At 41.0% G+C, this 17,687-nt stretch overlaps 1 protein-coding gene across 1 annotated transcript in view; it reads left to right on the top strand.

The window, feature by feature from the left end:
- The window catches only part of RAD18 (RAD18 E3 ubiquitin protein ligase), an 83,775-nt gene extending 68,322 nt beyond the window's left edge, over nucleotides 1-15,453 (top strand). Inside the window, exon 12 of the mRNA XM_065407787.1 lies at nucleotides 15,366-15,453. Coding sequence (XP_065263859.1) covers nucleotides 15,366-15,432 — 67 coding nt within the window. The 3' untranslated portion in view covers nucleotides 15,433-15,453. The remainder of the gene's footprint in view (nucleotides 1-15,365) is intronic.
- Nucleotides 15,454-17,687: the final 2,234 nt, after the last annotated feature.

The raw sequence follows: 17,687 nt of genomic DNA on the forward strand, positions 1-17,687 counted from the left end.
AAACAACAAGGTCTTCTGCCCAACCTGGTCTCAGAGTGCTGACCCTGCAGGGCTTCTTCTCTGAAGTCCTTTCGCCTCAGTCTGGTCATCTCCAGGCTGTCTTCCTGGGGGTTAGTCTTTTCCAGGGCTTGCCACAAGGGCCCCCTTCTGGGCCAATCACAGAGTTAAGCTCCCTCCTGCAGATCTCCTCAACTGAGCGGTCCCAAGCCTTTAATGGAAATCACCCTGCTCTTCCCCAGATGAGTGTAATGATTGCATTGATCAGCTTGTAGGGAAGTGAGGTGGTAGCTGATCTGTGTCCGGCTGGGCTGAGACCAACACCTCTTAAAGGGCCAGCCCACCTATGACAGCATATCTTTCATATTTTCAATTAGTTTAGCATAAACTTTATGCAGATGATCTTAGTCTGTAGCCTTTATCCTCACATGCATGTATGTAGTCAGCACTTTCATTCAAGCTTTGGTTGTGACCTTCACTTCTTTTGTTGGTTTGATTTTTGGAGACATACAGTAAAAATCATTATAAATACAAACACACGAGAATGTGAAATATGTAGAAGATTTGGGGGGGGGTTCGGGGGAGGAATTTGGCATTCTTCAAAACTTTTTTCAATGTAAATTTGCAGAATAGTTGAGGAACAGATGTTTCGTTCACTGTCTTTAGAAGATTGTTAATCTCTAAGAATGATGCTTATGTAAAACTGTTTTTGTCAATAATTTATGCAGGTGTGATTTGTATTGCTGATTAGTAAGATCATTGTAGCTCAGAGTAAAGTATGAATTCTCTGGAGAATTGTAAGATAATTCTTTATGCCTACACTTTAAAAACCAAACAAGTTTTCTATAAACAGATGGTTGGGAATGAATAGATGGCAATCATTCTTGCCTCTCAAGTGAAATGTGCTGCCTTCTATTCACTCTTAGAACTTCTGTTAACCTATGTTTAGGGTACGTCTACACTTACTTCCTGGTTCGGCGGCAGGCAATCGATCTTCTGGGATCGATTTATCGCGTCTTGTGTAGACGCGATAAATCGATCCCGGAAGTGCTCGCCGTCGACGCCGGTACTCCAGCTCGGCGAGAGGAGTACGCGGCATCGACGGGGGAGCCTGCCTGCCGCGTCTGGACCCGCGGTAAGTTCGGACTAAGGTACTTCGAATTCAGCTACGTTATTAACGTAGCTGAATTTGCGTACCTTAGTCCGAAGTGGGGGGTTAGTGTGGACCAGGCCTTAGAGAAATAATGTAGTCAACTGACCTGCCTTTGTTTGGATAACTGAACATACATGTATTCAAATGTTCTTGTCAAGGAAAGTACATTTTATTTTACTTTTTTACTTTTAAAAATCCAAAATGGAATTATACTTTAGCTTATGGAGTTTGACAGTTTAATGGAAAAATGAAGCTATGTTTCTTAACCCAAGAAATTTTAGTATTTGCAGATTAATAGAGGAGATATTAACGACATAGACATAGACATAGACTGGACTAGATGACCTCCTGAGGTCCCTTCCAACCCTGATATTCTACGATTCTATGATTAAAACTCAGAATAATGTTGATTACTGTCATTTTTAATCTCATTTAGTTTATCAGTTTTTATTATTTCCTATTGTCCGTTCTGATAATTATCCTTGTTGGATCTTTTCATGCCTTCTAAGCTCATAGAGATGATTTGCAGATAAGTAGCTATTTCAAAATCAAAACCTCTTCGGAGTATATAACATTCCACATATAGTAACAATGGTTGAAGATAATCAAAATAGAGAGAAAAAACTCACCAGTTTAAATGGCTGCCATGAAAGTTTGTTTAACCCCATTTTCTATGTATATTAATGTTGAAAATAGATTTAGAGTTTAATGTAAACTGTGCATGTGTTTAATTGCTTTACTGCACTTGTATGCTCAATAGTATTTTTAATAATGAGACTGCCCAACTACTGACAACTTTTAAAAAAAAATGAATTAGCTATTGTATGTAAATCCATTTACAGACAGATTTATTAACATGGTCTGTTTATAGAGTGGGTACCTTCTGTTAAAGTCACTGTGTAGTGAAGACAAATTAATCTGCTTTTATTGTGCTATTTTTTATAATAGACTAAATGTATTCAAAAATAAAATTAACTGTACAAGCATTTCAGCATAAGTATTTAAACAGGAATCTTGTCTACGTTGTTTTGACTTTTCACCCTTTTCAGAAAGGGCTATGCAAAATTGCTTTGTCCATTTGTTTGTTTCTTGTTCCTCAAACACTGAGCATTTCCCAAACTTTACAGGGTTGATAGGAAAAGGGTATTAAATTTAAACTGAAATTGGCATAGAATGGTTGAGTACCTGATGTCAAGTATCAGAGGGTAGCCATGTTAGTCTGTATCCACAAAAACAATGAAGAGTGTCTGAAGAAGTGGGTTTTTTACCCACGAAAGCTTATGCCCAAATAAATCTGTTAGTCTTTAAGGTGCCACCGTTGTTTTTGTGAGTACCTGATATTTCAAGACCTCCGTGTTTTCTCTCCTGCCAAACCATTTTCTGTATTCCTCTTTCTGCCTTAAGTTTTAAATAGAGAGACAGGCTGAGTGAGGTAATATCTTTTATTGGACCAACTTCTTCAGCTCTGGGAAATGTATTCTCAGCGTTACACTAAATACAAGATGGAACAAATTGTTTAGCATAAGTAGTCAACATATTCTAAGGTTAAGTTGCACATTAACACCCCTGCAATCACAGGACAAAAAGGGGGACATTAGCAGGTTACAGATTGTTGTAATAAACCAAAAATATAGTTTCTTTATTAAGACCTTGATTTTTAGTGTCTAATAAAGTTATGAATTTGCAGCTTCCAGGCTCATCCTTTGCAGTGTTGTGCAGATTTCATTTGAGGACGAGGACTGAGAGGTCAGATATGGAGTGATTGTTCTGTGAAAAATGTTTGCCCACAGGTGGTATGGTGTGTTGGTACATTTTTCTCTGTGAGGTCATTCGAAAACGTAATGATTGTCTAGTATCACGCACATAGTTGTTGAGGCATTTAGTGCACTGGATGAGGTACACCACATGTTGTGATAGACATGTATAGGACACTGGATCTTGAAAGGTGTGTTGTGGGGAGTATTTGTCATTATAGCAGTGGACATATGTTAGCAGGTTTTGCATCTGTTTTTCTGGCAGGGTCTGGTGCTGCTTTGAGTTGTTGGGCCCTGGTGTGTGGGGAGTTTGCTTCTGATGATGAGCGTGGTGAGGCTGAGGTGTGTTGTTTGAAGGCCAGAAGAGAGGGTTCTGAAAAGATTTCATTTGTGGTGTGGTCCCCGTTGAGTATGGGTTGTAGTTGTTTAATGATACCCCGAATGGGTTCTAGCATGGGGTTGTAGGTGACAACTAGAGTAGTGCATTCAGAGAGCTTTTTTCTGTATTGAAGCAGGTTTCTTTGGGGTATTTGGGTAGCCCATTCCATGATGCGATCTACTTCACTGGTGGAGTGTCCTTGTTTGTTTGGTAAAAGCAGTTTCCTGTGGGTGGGGGTATGTGATGATTTCTTGTTTGAGATGGTCCTTTCTGGAATATGTGAGGTGTATGAGATAATTTCTCAGTTTTTCTGAAGTTCTTCTGCAGAGCTGTTCAGCACATTTGAAGTTGTATATTTGAAGTTTTAAATGTATAAACTTCAGTACTTGCTGTAAGAAAGTCTTGTAAATGATATTAGTGTTGCCTTTACTAATAATCTGAATGTACTTTACAGTCCCAGTCTGGTGGAGTATATGGATGCATTATGCCTAGCCAAAGACAGTGTTGTTGTCCCTCCCTTTTATGGGAACTAAATTTACTCTTAAGTGCAAAAACACACTGAAAAATATCCATAAATTCTTGAACTGTACCCATAATCTCACAGATGTGAACAGCAGGAGGTATCCATTGTAATTATCTGGACCTTCTTTACAAAAATAAATGTTTAGTAGTTGTCAGTGATTTTACTCTTTGATCCAGCTCCATGTTGAGCTGCCTCAAAGTAACTAGAGGCTCCAAAGAACTGTGTTTTTCAGAATTTTTTCTGCTTTTCCTCATCTTTTCTGCTTTGGGGATATTCCTTGTTTGTTTTTTAATTCAGGTTAGTGTGCTACTTAAAATCATGAACCTTAACAATCCGGTATTGCAGTGGTTCGAAATGATCTTAAAAAATGTGGCCAAGTTGTATGTTAAAGCAATACACACAAATTTAGACAATTAGACCGTGTCTGGAGTGCCCTTAGAGTACCACACATTGTAATTTCTTTGTCTTTTCAGCAGACATGGAGCAAGACTGATGCTAACAAAAAAGGTTTAAATGAAGTGCATAAATGACTGCAGATATGTGCAAGGCAACTGCCCATTGCCAGCAGTGCATTCCTCTCTCCAAACTGCACTTTGTTTGAAAAGCTACCAAATATGTTTTTCTGAGAGCCACAAAGATTGTACAGACCACCACTTTCCCTTGCAAGAGAAAACACATCATAAATTTTGGTGATTTTTAAAACAACTCCCTCCCTCCCATCTCCCCTGACCTAGCAAGTGGAGACTGTTAGGAAAATATCGCAGCCAAAGATGCAAAAAGCAGCCATATCACTTGGGCTCCCTTTGCCCTTGCTCTTCTCTCAGTCACTCTGAGAGATAATCTAAAACAGAAATACTAGTACTAAACCCAAGCCTGTCTGTTCTTTTTGCCCCTTGAGGAGTCTAATGCTGCAGCTGTGTTTACAGCCTACCCTTGGTTTTAGGCCTGAACCTACAGAATTCTTGCACCTCAGGAGACTGCTTTTTGTGCCAATCTTTCTTAGGTCAGTGTCTGGAGCAGTTTCTCAGTTTGCTTTGCTGCCTTTTGCTTGCTCCTTACAGTGGTGGACCTTAAGTAAACGAGGGCTAGTTTGAACATTTAGACTCAACCCTGATTATGAGTTAGCACCTAGCAGTGTCACCCCAGGAGGAGCATCAGTAAGGAATTGTCACTGTTCCTCTCTTGCTCCCTTTTTGGGGTGAGGCACACTGCCCACACTTGTGGTTTGCCCTGTCTACCTGCTAGCAATGGGGAACTTTGGATTACTCTCTTCCCTACATCCAGAACAGCAATACATGCAGCCCTCATCCAGCTGTGCGGGGGAAGAGTATGGACACTCCTCCTGCTCAGTTGCATCCGGGCTAGGGATGGTCTAGCTCAGGGATGGGAAAACGTTTTGGCCCGAGGGCCACATCTGGGTATGGAAATTGTATGGCGGGCCACGAATGCTCACAAAATTGGGGGTTGGGGTGCGGGATGGGGTGAGGGCTCTGGCTGGGGGTGCGGGCTCTGGGGTGGGGCCAGAAATGAGGAGTTAAAGGTGTGGGAGGGGCTCTGTGCTGGAGCAGGGGGTTAGGGAGTGCGGGGGTGTGTGAAGGCTCCAGCTGTGGGTACGGGCTCTGGGGTGGGGCTGGGGATGAGGGGTTTGGGGTGCAGGAAGGTGCTCCAGGCTGGGACCGAGGGGTTTGGAGGACGGGAGGGGGATCAGGGCTGGGGCAGGGGGTTGGGGCGCGGAAGGAGTTATGGGTTGCAGGCTCTGGGTGGTGCTTACCTCAAGCAGCTCCCGGAAGCAGCGGCATGTTCTCCCTCCAGCTCCTGCGCGGCACCGGCCAGGCGGCTTTGCGCGCTGCCCTATCTGCAGGCGCAGCCCCTGCAGCTCCCATTGGCCGCCATTCCTGGCCAATGGGAGTTGTGAGGGCAGTGCTTGGGGATGGAGGCAGCGTGCGGAGCCCTCTGGTTGCCCCTACGTGTAGGAGCCGGGGGTAGGGATATGCTGCTGCTTCCAGGAGCCATGCGGAGCCACAGCATGCGTGGAACGGGCAAGCCCCTGACCCCGCTCCCCAGCTGGAGCTCAAGGGCTGGATTAAAACATCTGATGGGCCAGACGCAGCCTGTGGGCCGTAGTTTGCCCACCCCGATCTAGCCCTAAAATAAATATTTACATTTGGGCAGTTTCAGTGTTTGAAGTACTCAAGGTATTTCCTATAGTAAATATTGGGAAGGAGCACCTGGATTCATTTTAGGGAAAACAGGCATTTTTTTGAATAGTCACCTCTGTATTTACTGTTGCATATACTGTAAGCTTAACTGGCTGCCCCAAAGGTTTCTTTTTAAAGTCAAAAAGGCTATTGACATTGGAAGTCTTATTTATCAGAATACATGCATTGCATTAGATTCAACATAGTGTAGCATTTTCTGTTTGATACCCGGGATTTAGGTAGGTACGATGTTAGGAAAACTGTGCTAGCTAGACCATGATTTATACCTCTTGTTACTGTCTATTCATGCTTCATATGAATTAAAAAACAACTCTTAATCACATTTGAAGGAAGATGCAGGGCAGATTCTTTGTACCCCTATGTCCTTTGGTGTAAGGTGGTGGTAATACATGGTGGAATGTAATAGTATGGTAATGTAGTTAGCATGAAATTAAAGTATCCTGTCTGATTCTTGAAACTATAGGGTTAATATATAATCAGATAAGTATTAAATGGAGCAAGTCTTCAAGAAAAAAGAATAATTTAGCTCTTTGATTTAAATAGCATTGCATATTTTGTGCAAGACCATGGTTTTTGTGAGTATTGCATTTTTTTTGATATCAGGATATCATCTGGCAATAGTCATTGGAGTACATTTCAAAGTCCAAACCTGCATGTTAAATATTTATAGGAGAGTAATAAAGAGAGAAGGATTTTTGAGCAAAAGACCCTTAAAGTTTAAAAGAATGTATGGTTTCTGACTTTTTTTGTAATGAAGCACTGTACTCTAGGTAATTTAATTACCCCTATATTGTTACATTCATAAAAACATGTATGTAACTAAATGATTAATACTAGTCCTTGAATTTTTTCTTTTAATATGACCATAGTGTATCAGTGATAGAAATTGGTACATTATTAGTTTAACTAGTACTGAGCTGCTGATATTCTAGATATGTATGCTCATGTTTTTAATTGAGGAAATGAGAGTAAAGGGCATTTGATACATGTCCAAAGGCTTTTAATAAAATATGTAACTATGGAGTATGACAGTAATCCAAACATGTTCAGTCTTTTTTTTCATCAATTGCTAAACCCACCCAAAGAACAAAATATAAAATGCCAAATGAACAAAACTACAAAAATGCATGACTTTTAAAGGATAATTTTTCCAACAGCATTAAATGAAGTCATGCATCTAGCTTTCGTGAACTGCTGTGTTCTGTATAAGTAGTTGTGGTACAGTAACTCCTCGCTTAACGTTGTAGTTATGTTCCTGAAAAATGCTACTTGAAGCGAAATGATGTTAAGCGAATCCAATTTCCCCATAAGAATTAATGTAAAGGGCGGGGGGGAGGTTTAGGTTCCAGGGAAATTTTTTTCGCCTGACAAAAGACTATATTTTTTGAGGTGATGGAGTCAGAGGGTGGAAGAGGAAGGGATATTTCCCAGAGAATGCCTTACTGCTAAATGATGAACTAGCACTCGGCTGAGCCCTCAAGGGTTATCACGTTGTTAATGTAGCCTCACACTCTACAAGAGAGCAGGAATCGAGGGAGGGGAGACACGATGGCAGAGAGAGACAGAGACACACACCTGTGTGTGTGTGTGAGAGAGGGAGAGACAGAGAGACACACCGTGTGTGAGAGGGAGGGAGAGAGAGAGACGCGCATTGCCCCTTTAAGTACGCTGACCCCACTCTAAGTACACTGCCTTTTTAAGTAGATGAGCAAGTTGAGACAGCAGCTGCTGCCAGGAGGCTCCTTCTGTCCTGAGCCCTTTTCTGTGTCCGCTCTGCTCTGTGGAGATGGATTTCAGGAACGGGGAGCAGCAGCGGGGGGAGGTGGATATCCTGACATTAGCACCACTCTTCCCCCTTCCCCCCTTGCACAGCAAGCAGGAGGCTCCCGGGAGCAGCTCCAAGGCAGAAGGCAGGAGCTTACAAACAAACAAACAAACAAAAAGCTACTCTATAAAATCTCTTGATGTGAGGGAGGCACCATTAATGGTGATAGCAGTTGCACTTGTGTGCTAATGGAACATCAGACACTTCTGTATCTAATGTTTGCTGGAATGGCTAACCAATAGGCTAAGCTATTAAGGTGTGTAATGAAATATGACAACTTAATTTGAAATTCTCACTGAAGAGGGTGAATAGACTTAGAGACAGAACTTCAGTTCATATAAATCTGTGGTTTTCAACCTCTGGTCCACGGACCCCTGGTGTCCGCAGACTACATCTAAGATTTCCAAAGGGGTCCGCACCTCCATTTGAAATTTTTTAGGGGTCCACAAATGAAAAAAAGTTGAAAACTAATGGTATAAATCAATGTAGCTTCATTGGAGTCAGTGTAGCAGGGCCAATTTAAAGTTCTGAGCTTCTGATCCCTGGTATTAAGGCCTCATCCAAAGCCCATTAAAGTCAGTTGGAGTCTTGGCATTAACTTTTTGTGCTTTAGATGAGGCTCCAATGTACAGATTTAGCAAAGCACTTAAGCATGTGCTGAAGTACTTTGCTGAACTGGAGCTTTTGTCTTCCAACTTAAGAAGCAGATATAGGGAGTGTAGGAGGCCCCTTTTCATTTAGAAAACATGACGTTTACCAGATAGCAACAGTTCTACTAACCTCTAAATGAAATGTCTGGTCAAAGGGACACTCAGGTTAAAAAAAAAAAATGATATGATCGAGTCTCTTGCTGAATTGGATAGATGAACTACAGTCACTTATTGTGGATCCTGAGATGAGATCAAAGACCAATTTTGGACCTGCAGCCCTGTCCACAAGTGCCACAGGTGAAAACAATTGTAGATGAATATACACTGCTTTTAGCTTTATGCTTTGCACATCTCTCCTTGATTGCAGCAGTCTATGCACTCTCAAAGTTTTCCAGTCCAAGGTACAGAGACCTTGTTATGAACTAGGAGCTCCCAGGTGTTGAGGTCAACATTGCAAGATTGCAGGTTTACCTTCAGAAGAGTGTCTTTGTATTGTTTTCTTGGCCTGCCCCTAAAATAAGTTCCGGTCTGCAATTCTCCATAGAAGACATCCTTTGGTATTTTATTGTTGGACATCAGACCGCATCACCGCACCATCTCAGCTGTGCTCTCACTGTAAAAGTGTCACCGCTTATGATGTCTCAGCACTCAAGGACCTCGGTGTTTGGAATCAAATCTTGCTATTTAATACCCATTAACTATCATAGACATTGTATGTGCAATTAGTCCAAGTATTTTATGTGGCATTGATAAATAGTCCATGTATCTCAGCCATTTAGGAGTGTGGTATGACAACAGCATGGTAACATCAATTGTTGTTTGCAGTTCTGACACCGTTTTTGTGAAGTTTTCTGAAGGCACTTCTGGCTGCCCCAATACATTTCATAATGTTGTCATCAGTCATTGAATTACGTGAAACAAAACTGTGTAGGTAGCAAAATTTGCCAGTGAGCTTGAATGATACATCATCGATGGATGCACCTGGAGTACTTGCAGTACTTCTTGGTTGAAGTTGGACCATGACTTCTGTCATCTTTGAGTTGATAGTTAATCAGTAGGAAAGATAATCAGACAGATTTGTTAACGGCTTTTATCTCTTTTGCTGTAAACCCCTGACAGATTTTTATGCTCCTCTTCCACATGCTGTTCTGTATGGAGACATCATTGGGAGAGTGGATCCCAGTGAGGTGATGACAGTACAGCTATGTGAAGCCAGATGTGTATCTGCTCTATAAATCAAGTTTATATCTTTCCCCAGAGGTCAATCATGTTTCATTTGTAGAATAATTGACTTTTAACTGACCTGAGGCATAAGCTACTGAGTTCTATATCTGCTCCCAAATGTATTCTAGAAGTTCTCAGACTTCGAGCTGTCAAAAATGTTTTACTATCCTTGTGTTATAATGAAAGTGCACTAGGTTTGTCATTTTTAAAAACAGGCATGATAAAAGAAGGCATTTAGTTGGCAAAATTTCTGCCGTGTGAGTATTTAATATTGGTGCAAAGCTTGTACATCATTAATAATAAATACCTAGCACTTATGTAGCTATTAATTATTGGGTAATTTACTTTGCCAATTAAAGAAGGAAAAACAGAGAGATAATCCCTACTCCATATTTTGGACTCTATTTACCATTTAAAATTGCTCTTATTAATCATGTTCATTATGGAAGTGCCAATGGGCCAGCCAAGTACAGTGTCCTTTTGAGCTATATACTAGAATTTGAGAGTATCAGGGGGTAGCCATGTTAGTCGGTATCCACAAAAAGAACAAGGAGTCCGGTGGCACCTTAAAGACTAACAGATTTATTTGGGCATAAGCTTTCGTGGGTAAAAAACCTCACTTCTTCAGATGCATCTTTTTTCTCATCTGAAGAAGTGACTTTTTTACCCACAAAAGCTTATGCCCAAATAAATCTGTTAGTCTTTAAAGTGCCACCGGACTCCTTGTTCTTTTTGTCGAATTAGAGACGCTCCTTATCCCAAAGATCTTACCGTCTAAATAGACAAGACAGACTAAAGATAGGGGCATGAACAATGCGGTGTTAGCCAATATTTGTTCCACAACCTTATTTCCATTTTCTTTTGTTTAAATCATGGTGGGATTATGTTCAGAAGTGATCAGCCAGATGGTAACATAGTGGTAATGTGATTAGAAGGCAACATGGTAAAGATTTGAAGAGTATGTTGGAAATAAAGAATTTGTAGCCTTTAGTCTCAACATGTAAAATACACAACAGTCCGGCCACCTCTGCTGCTGTTCTGTTTTCCTGGAAATAAACTTCCTATCAGTGAAAATTAATGTTATTTTGAAATAAGAACTATTTTTCTGTGTCCTTTATATTAAAAACGTTCTCTTTTTAATCAGCTATTGATTTTCTATCATGGCATAACCTTTGTTTAAAGCGATAATGCACTTCACAACATCAGTAATATTAGATACCCAGAAACCTGTTGTTTGGCCGTGTGCCTCACTGTGCACCCAAAATGTGTGAGCATTCATTATGTCTGGTTTCAGAGGGGTAGCCTACTGTCCGGTAGGTGTGTGCAGGGGAACATCTATCACTGGTGGTGGGACTCGTTCACCTGCACATCTACCAATGTGATATATGCCATCATTTGCCACCAATGCCCCTCTGCCATGTACATTGGCCAAAGCGGACAGTCTCTATGCAAAAGAATAAATGGACACAAATCAGACATCAAGAATTGTAACATTCAAAAACCAGTAGGAGAGCCCTTCAATCTCCCTGGACACTCAATAACAGACTTAAAAGTGGCCATTCTTCAACAAAAAAAAACTTCAAAAAGTTTCAACGAGAAACTGCAGAACTGAAATTAATTTGCAAACTTGACACCATCAAATTAGGCCTGAATAAAGACTGGAAGTGGCTGGGTCACTACAAAAAGTAATTTTCCATCTGTTGATACTCGCACCTTCTTGTCAACTGTTGGGAATGGGCGACATCCACCCTGATTGAATTGGCCTCGTTAGCACTGACACCCCACTTGGTAAGGCAACTCCCATCTTTTCATGTGATGTAATATATATACCTGCCTACTGTATTTTTCTCTCCATTAATCTGATGAAGTGGGTTTTAGCCCACAAAAGCTTATGCCCAAATAAATTTGTTAGTCTCTAAGGTGCCACAAGGACTCCTCGGGTTTTTTTTTCTTTTTTTCCTTTCATTATGTCTGTGCATCGAATTACGCTTCTGCTTACCCATATAGGATGTGGGCTGGTTATCACTTAAACCAGTGCACAACTGCAGTAGCTCCACTGAAGTCAACAGTGTAGCATTGTTTTAAGATTAGTGTGTATATAGTATACTCCTGTTTATCTGAATTCCCTTTATCCGAAAATCCTAATTATACAAATTCACAGTGTGTCCCCCATGTACCCCTGTATTAATCACCAGCTAATTATCTGCTAAGCACCTGTAGTGCTAATCGATTAAAAAAAACATTGAATGCTAACAGGTGCAAAGAGGCTACTTAAGAAGTTATTAGTGGGTTTATCTGAACATCCGGTTATCCGAAAGTTTTGGGTGTCCACAAGGCCATTCAGATAAATGGGAGTGTACTGTACATCAAATCCATTCCAATTGAGTGCCTTCTTAATTATTGGTTGCTGCAGCCTGCCAGTGCTGCTTCTGCCTTGGTCAGAGGAGCCATCTCAAGAATAATATGGGATATTTTTTTCCAGGGTGTGCACTCAGACAGTGGTCATTTCCGTGACAACAGAATTTGCTCTCATTAGACCACTAGGCAGGCCTGCTACTCCATTCTTAATGAGCTCTGTTGTGTCTGGACATTTACGGCATTTAAGATCCCACAAACCCAGAGTGATCTGAGATCCTTAAATTACCTATGCACAGTGAAGTGACTATATGACAGGCAACAATTACTTTGCATTCCTTTTCTTGCTGTTCTTTTTTTTTCTTTAAGTATGTTTATTTGTTCTGGGGCTATAAAGGGCATGGCAAATTAACTTTTTTTTTCCCCTTCAGGCGCTCTGATGTATCTTTTTACTTTAGTTAACTTTCGCAGATTAGTTGAATTATTGCACCGTAACAAACCAATTATTTCCTCCCCAACTCCCCAGCCCCTGAGAGTTGAATTAACTATAAAATCACAGTCCATTTGTTTCTGCAGCTCTTAGCTGGTGCAGTATGCTGGTGCTCTGTGACAGGGCTGATGTTTCAATACCTGATTCAGCAGAGTGTTTAAGCACATGAGTAGTCACATTCAGAATTCATGGGATTGCTCGTGCTTACAGCGAAGCATGTGCTTAAGTGCTTTGCTGAATTTGAGTAACACAAGTGACTTCTACATAGGTCACGTTAAATCATTCCTCTCCTCTTAACTTTCCCGCTTGTGGGAAGGATGGAATTGGAGGGGTGTCAGACATTTCTGTTTGTTTTGGGGGGGAAGAGTCTGTCATTCACCGCTATCAGCTGCGTGGTTTATGTTTATGTAGCCATGTTAATGATTGTATACATTCGCGCACACACAACAGCCTTTGGAACTTGTTTAGAATGCTGAAGCTTGATCTGGAGAGTTACTGAGCCCACCAGGCAAGTGTCCATTCGTAAGCCAGATGCAACTCAAGTGGAGATCCCAGGCAGTCATGGAGCAGCTTTTCTCCCATTCTGCATCCTGTGGGGGAAACAGAATTCCTTCCCGTTGGCCCCGATGGGGCCCACTTGTGCCAAGCCCTACGGCCCAGAATTGGTGCATGAGAAAGATATTTACCCCATAATCACAATCACTGCTCTTAATTTCAGATTATGGTAGTCTATATGTTTTATAATATTTGTTAATTACCGATTCTTTATTCAGTGGTTCACAAATGCTCCAAAGGAGTCATTGGAAAAAGTCTAATGCTTCGCAGGAAACTGAAAACCCATTCTGCTTTGAAATAATTTTGTCCGTATACCTCCATTGGTTCTGCTTTTTATCTTCCCTTTTCATCATTATGACTGAGCACATTTGCACGGAGACACAAAATGGGTGAGGTAATATCCCAAGCTTTCTACAATAACACTGCAGGCACATTCGCATAAGAAGTCTCACTGTTCCATAGCACTTAATCTGATTTTGGTACCTTATTTCTCCTCTGAAATCCTAATCCTTTTAGTGATTTCACAATTATCTCTATGGCAGCTAATTGTAATCTTTGCAATCAAGGTTTGTACCTTCATCTGGGGAATAAGCAGCAAGAAGAAGAGAACTGGTAATGGATGAACAGATCCTAATTTTTATGTACACGTTCTGGCCTTTAATTGTAGTTTTTAAAAGGAAAGTCGGAAAATGCTATACATGTTTGATTCAAGCACTGACTGGGACAGTGTTGCCTTGTATATTAAGCATTGCACTGGGGTTTAGGAACTTCTGATACCGATTCCCAGCCACATATACAGGCTGCACACTGGCACAGTCATTCTTAAATTATTTTTAAAAATGTGGCACTCTGTCTCATTAAGATTCCATCCTAGTGCTGTGTGGAGTGTAAGAGGTTGTAGAAGGTAGCGTGAAAGATGGCTTAGATTAGGTGCACTGGGAAACCTGGAGAGGGTTGGAAACCGAGCAAGAGGACGTGTTGGAGCAGCAGTTGGCAGGCAGGAGGAAATATAAAGTAGATTGTTTGGCCAGAAGGAGCAGATGCAGTAGCAATATGAATGTTGGGAATGAAGGAATCAGTTGGAGATTGGAAAGACAAGGTTCAGATGGGAGTCATTAGGGAATAAAATTTGTGATGCTCCACAAAAGCAGCACGTTTTTGCTCCACCAGTGACCATGATGTGATTAAATTGTTCATAAGAAACTCTGACATTTATCATCCGTTAGTTTGAACAGGGATTTTTTTTTTCATTTTTCTCTTATTTGTGCTTAAATTATTCATACATTTTCATGGTTTTGATCCAATATATTGAAATTATTTTTAAAAAAAAAAAGCTTTTCTCTTCAATGACGTTGCATGATTTTAGTGCTTGGAGAGTTTGTTCACCATAACATGAACAGGTTCCCTACACTTGAAAAAATCCTGTGAAATGATTGTGAGAGGTAGACAAGGAGTGGAGTTAAGCCAAAACGACAGTACATTGGTTTATTGTTTGGAAAATGGCAATATGATTAGGATTTTTACACTTCAATATGATTAGGATTTTTACACTTAATTTGTCGTTCTTCAACAGAGGTGATAAATTTTGTAAAGAAATTGACATTCTGCTATTCTGCTATCAAAGGTTTGACAGAAAAATTGACAGGAAAATATTTATCTTTGAAAAGAAACTCGACACAATCTCTTTACATTAAAATCTGCCTAGTCAAACTGTTCATGCATGATGGACCCTGTAAACGGACAAGGATTACTATTCTCATCTCCTTCAGACTCGTCAATCTTGTGGCTGTCATGTTTAACTGCCTCCATGGTGGTGCTCACATAATACATTTGAGTCTTTATTTCATGATGCTAACCTAAATGGCAACTAAAGGGCCAGTTTCTCTATGCTAATGTGCGCCCCTCCCCCTTGTACTACGTGATTGGTGCAAAGAGGAGGGAAAGCAGTTGGATCTGGCCAGCGGAGAATTCCACCAACATGGCTGATTCTTCCTCCCTGCTCACACAGTGAGCTCTGGTTCAAGAAGTGGGAAGGAGAAGTGGCTATGCTCAGCTGCTGTGTGGTCCTTTAGGCTCACTAACCTATACTGGAGCCTCAATCAGCTAAGGATCACCCTGAGAATCGGGGAGCTATAAGAATGAATTTATTATTGAAAGTCCAGTTCTGGATAATTGTCAAGGATTGCATATATAGACTAAAAGGTTTTTTTTTTGTGTTTTTTTTTTATATTATCCTTTCAGCTCCAGTTCAGATATTTTGCGAGACCTGCAAGAAGTTGAGATGGTTTCAGAGTCATCAGATAAGTGAGTACAGTACATGGATGAATGAGGTAATTGGTTGAGACTATTTTAGGCCATTTAATTGTTTCCTCTGCATAAATAAAAAGGCTTGGTTTAAATAAACAAGTAACAGAAAACTTGTAGTTAAGAATGCCACGATGGAGTTAGAAATGTTGGAAGATTTTGCATCACAAATTTTACAAATCAAGCACATTTTATTTCAAGTATTCATTTTGGATTCCTTTTGTGTGGAGGGAGAAGTCCCCGCTCCTCTGCGTTTAAAAGCTCACCGTTTTTTAGAACAGAAAATAACTTTTTAATTATTTGCGTTATGGTAGTGTCTAGTGGTCCCATCTGAGATCAGGCTTAATTGTACTAAGCATTGTATAAATATATAGTGAGAAATGGCCCATGTCCCAAAAGCTTACAGTGTAAATTGATCAGGACACACAAAGGGTGGGAGCGGAAATAGAGGCACAGAGTGATAGATGGTTTTGCCCAAGATCACACAACAGTGGCAGAGCTAGAAATAGAACCAAGGTGTTCAGAGTCCCAGTCCGGTGCCCTATCCCCAGTAAATTTCTAAAATCCTCAGAAGAGGAAATAGAAATCAAGATTTGGAAGGATTCTGCAACAATACTGCAGTTTGTCATGCGAGACTGAGACATTTTTTTAAGTCATACGATTGGACTAGTTAGTATTTCTGAAAAATCCAGTATGCCCAGAGGACTGAACTAATTTTGCATGTAAGGTCCCTCTGCTGGTGCTGGAATCCCTGCTTGAATATCATGCCAGCTGCAGTAGTTGGGCATAAGAGGGTGATATTAGAGGAATCATATCCGACTTAATTGTGAATTAATTTTTTTAAGGAAGTCCTTAGAATAGTTAATTGGGGAAATTATCTCAAGAACATGTGTATTCAGTAGATTGATGCAGCTCTTCATAAACCTTATAGTCCATAACTGAAATAAAATTTGGAACTCTTAAAAGTGTGTATATTATTTACTCAATAAAGTATGGTGCTGTATTGGATAATAACAGTTTATAATGGAAACACTGACAAGGCCTTGATTATAATGGTGCCAGAAATCAATGGGAATGTTAATCAGTAGTAAAGTATCAAATAAGTAATCATTAGAAGTTTAGTGTAGAACAGCCCTTGGTTAGAAGAGAAATGTGTGATGTTTAGAAGAAGAATGTTCATAAGCATAATTTCTGACAGCACCTAAAAGTGATTTACTGAGACTAGCATAAAATATTCAGTTGTACCTATTTTCCAGTGCTGTAGTCTGCATTGTAACGTTTTCCTCATGATTTTCCTCTGCTGCTGTTTCCATTGTCTAGAACGGTGTTTCTCAAACTGGAGTCCATGGAGGGTACTCCAAGGGATCAACTCCTCCCCTTTCCTCCCTGCATGCCAGGGAACAGCTGTTCAGCAGTGTGCAGGAGGCTCTGGAAGGGAGGGGAAGAAGTGGGGGTGGGGTGCGTTTGGGGAGGGGACGGAATCATGCCTGGGGCCACTGGCCCTGCTGATTAACCCCTCACCCTCCCTCCCAGTGCCTCCTGCATGCAGGGGAACAGCTGTTCCGCAGCATGCAGGAGGCGCTGGGAGGGAGGGGGAAGAGCATGGACAGGGTGCGCTTGGGGGAGGTGGCTGAAAGAGGTGGGGAAGAGATGGAGTCGGGTGGGGCCTTGGGAGAAGGGGTGGAGTAGGGGCAGGGCCAGTGGCTGAGTGGTGGGTTTGGGGATCCATGAAAATTTCAAAATCAAAACGGCAGTCCTCGGGTTGCTAAAGTTTGAGAACCGCTGGTCTAGAACATTAGCCCAAAAGGCAAGCAACCGTAGCTGCCTTTGCAGCAGGCGGGAGTTAGAACTCCTAATAGTTAGGGTATACTCATGCATGAACCGCTTGACTCCTTCCTCAAACACCCTCTTCCTGAAAAGACACATGCGAGTATCATTGTATGATCGGTATGCAGGTGTTGGCAACATAGTAAGGGATGCAAACTCCTTCAAATGAGTTATAGTACTTGGACCATAACATACTATCGAGCATGACATGACAGAGTTGGTTACTGGTCCCCTTATCTACAGTTATTTTGAATGTCATTTGAACATAAATCTAAGAGATCCTGTTCTTGAAGTTTATTGGGGCAGTAGTTTATTTTAGGATTGGGCTTGAAAGGGGTAGAATAGATTGTACCTTTTTATTCTGTCAAGTGAAGTTGAAAATGGGATGAAAATAACTCAAGGCTAAAATATGAAATATTGTACGTGTTATTT

The sequence above is a fragment of the Emys orbicularis genome, chromosome 7 (genome assembly GCF_028017835.1).
Source record: "Emys orbicularis isolate rEmyOrb1 chromosome 7, rEmyOrb1.hap1, whole genome shotgun sequence".
Taxonomy (NCBI): Eukaryota; Metazoa; Chordata; order Testudines; family Emydidae; genus Emys; species Emys orbicularis.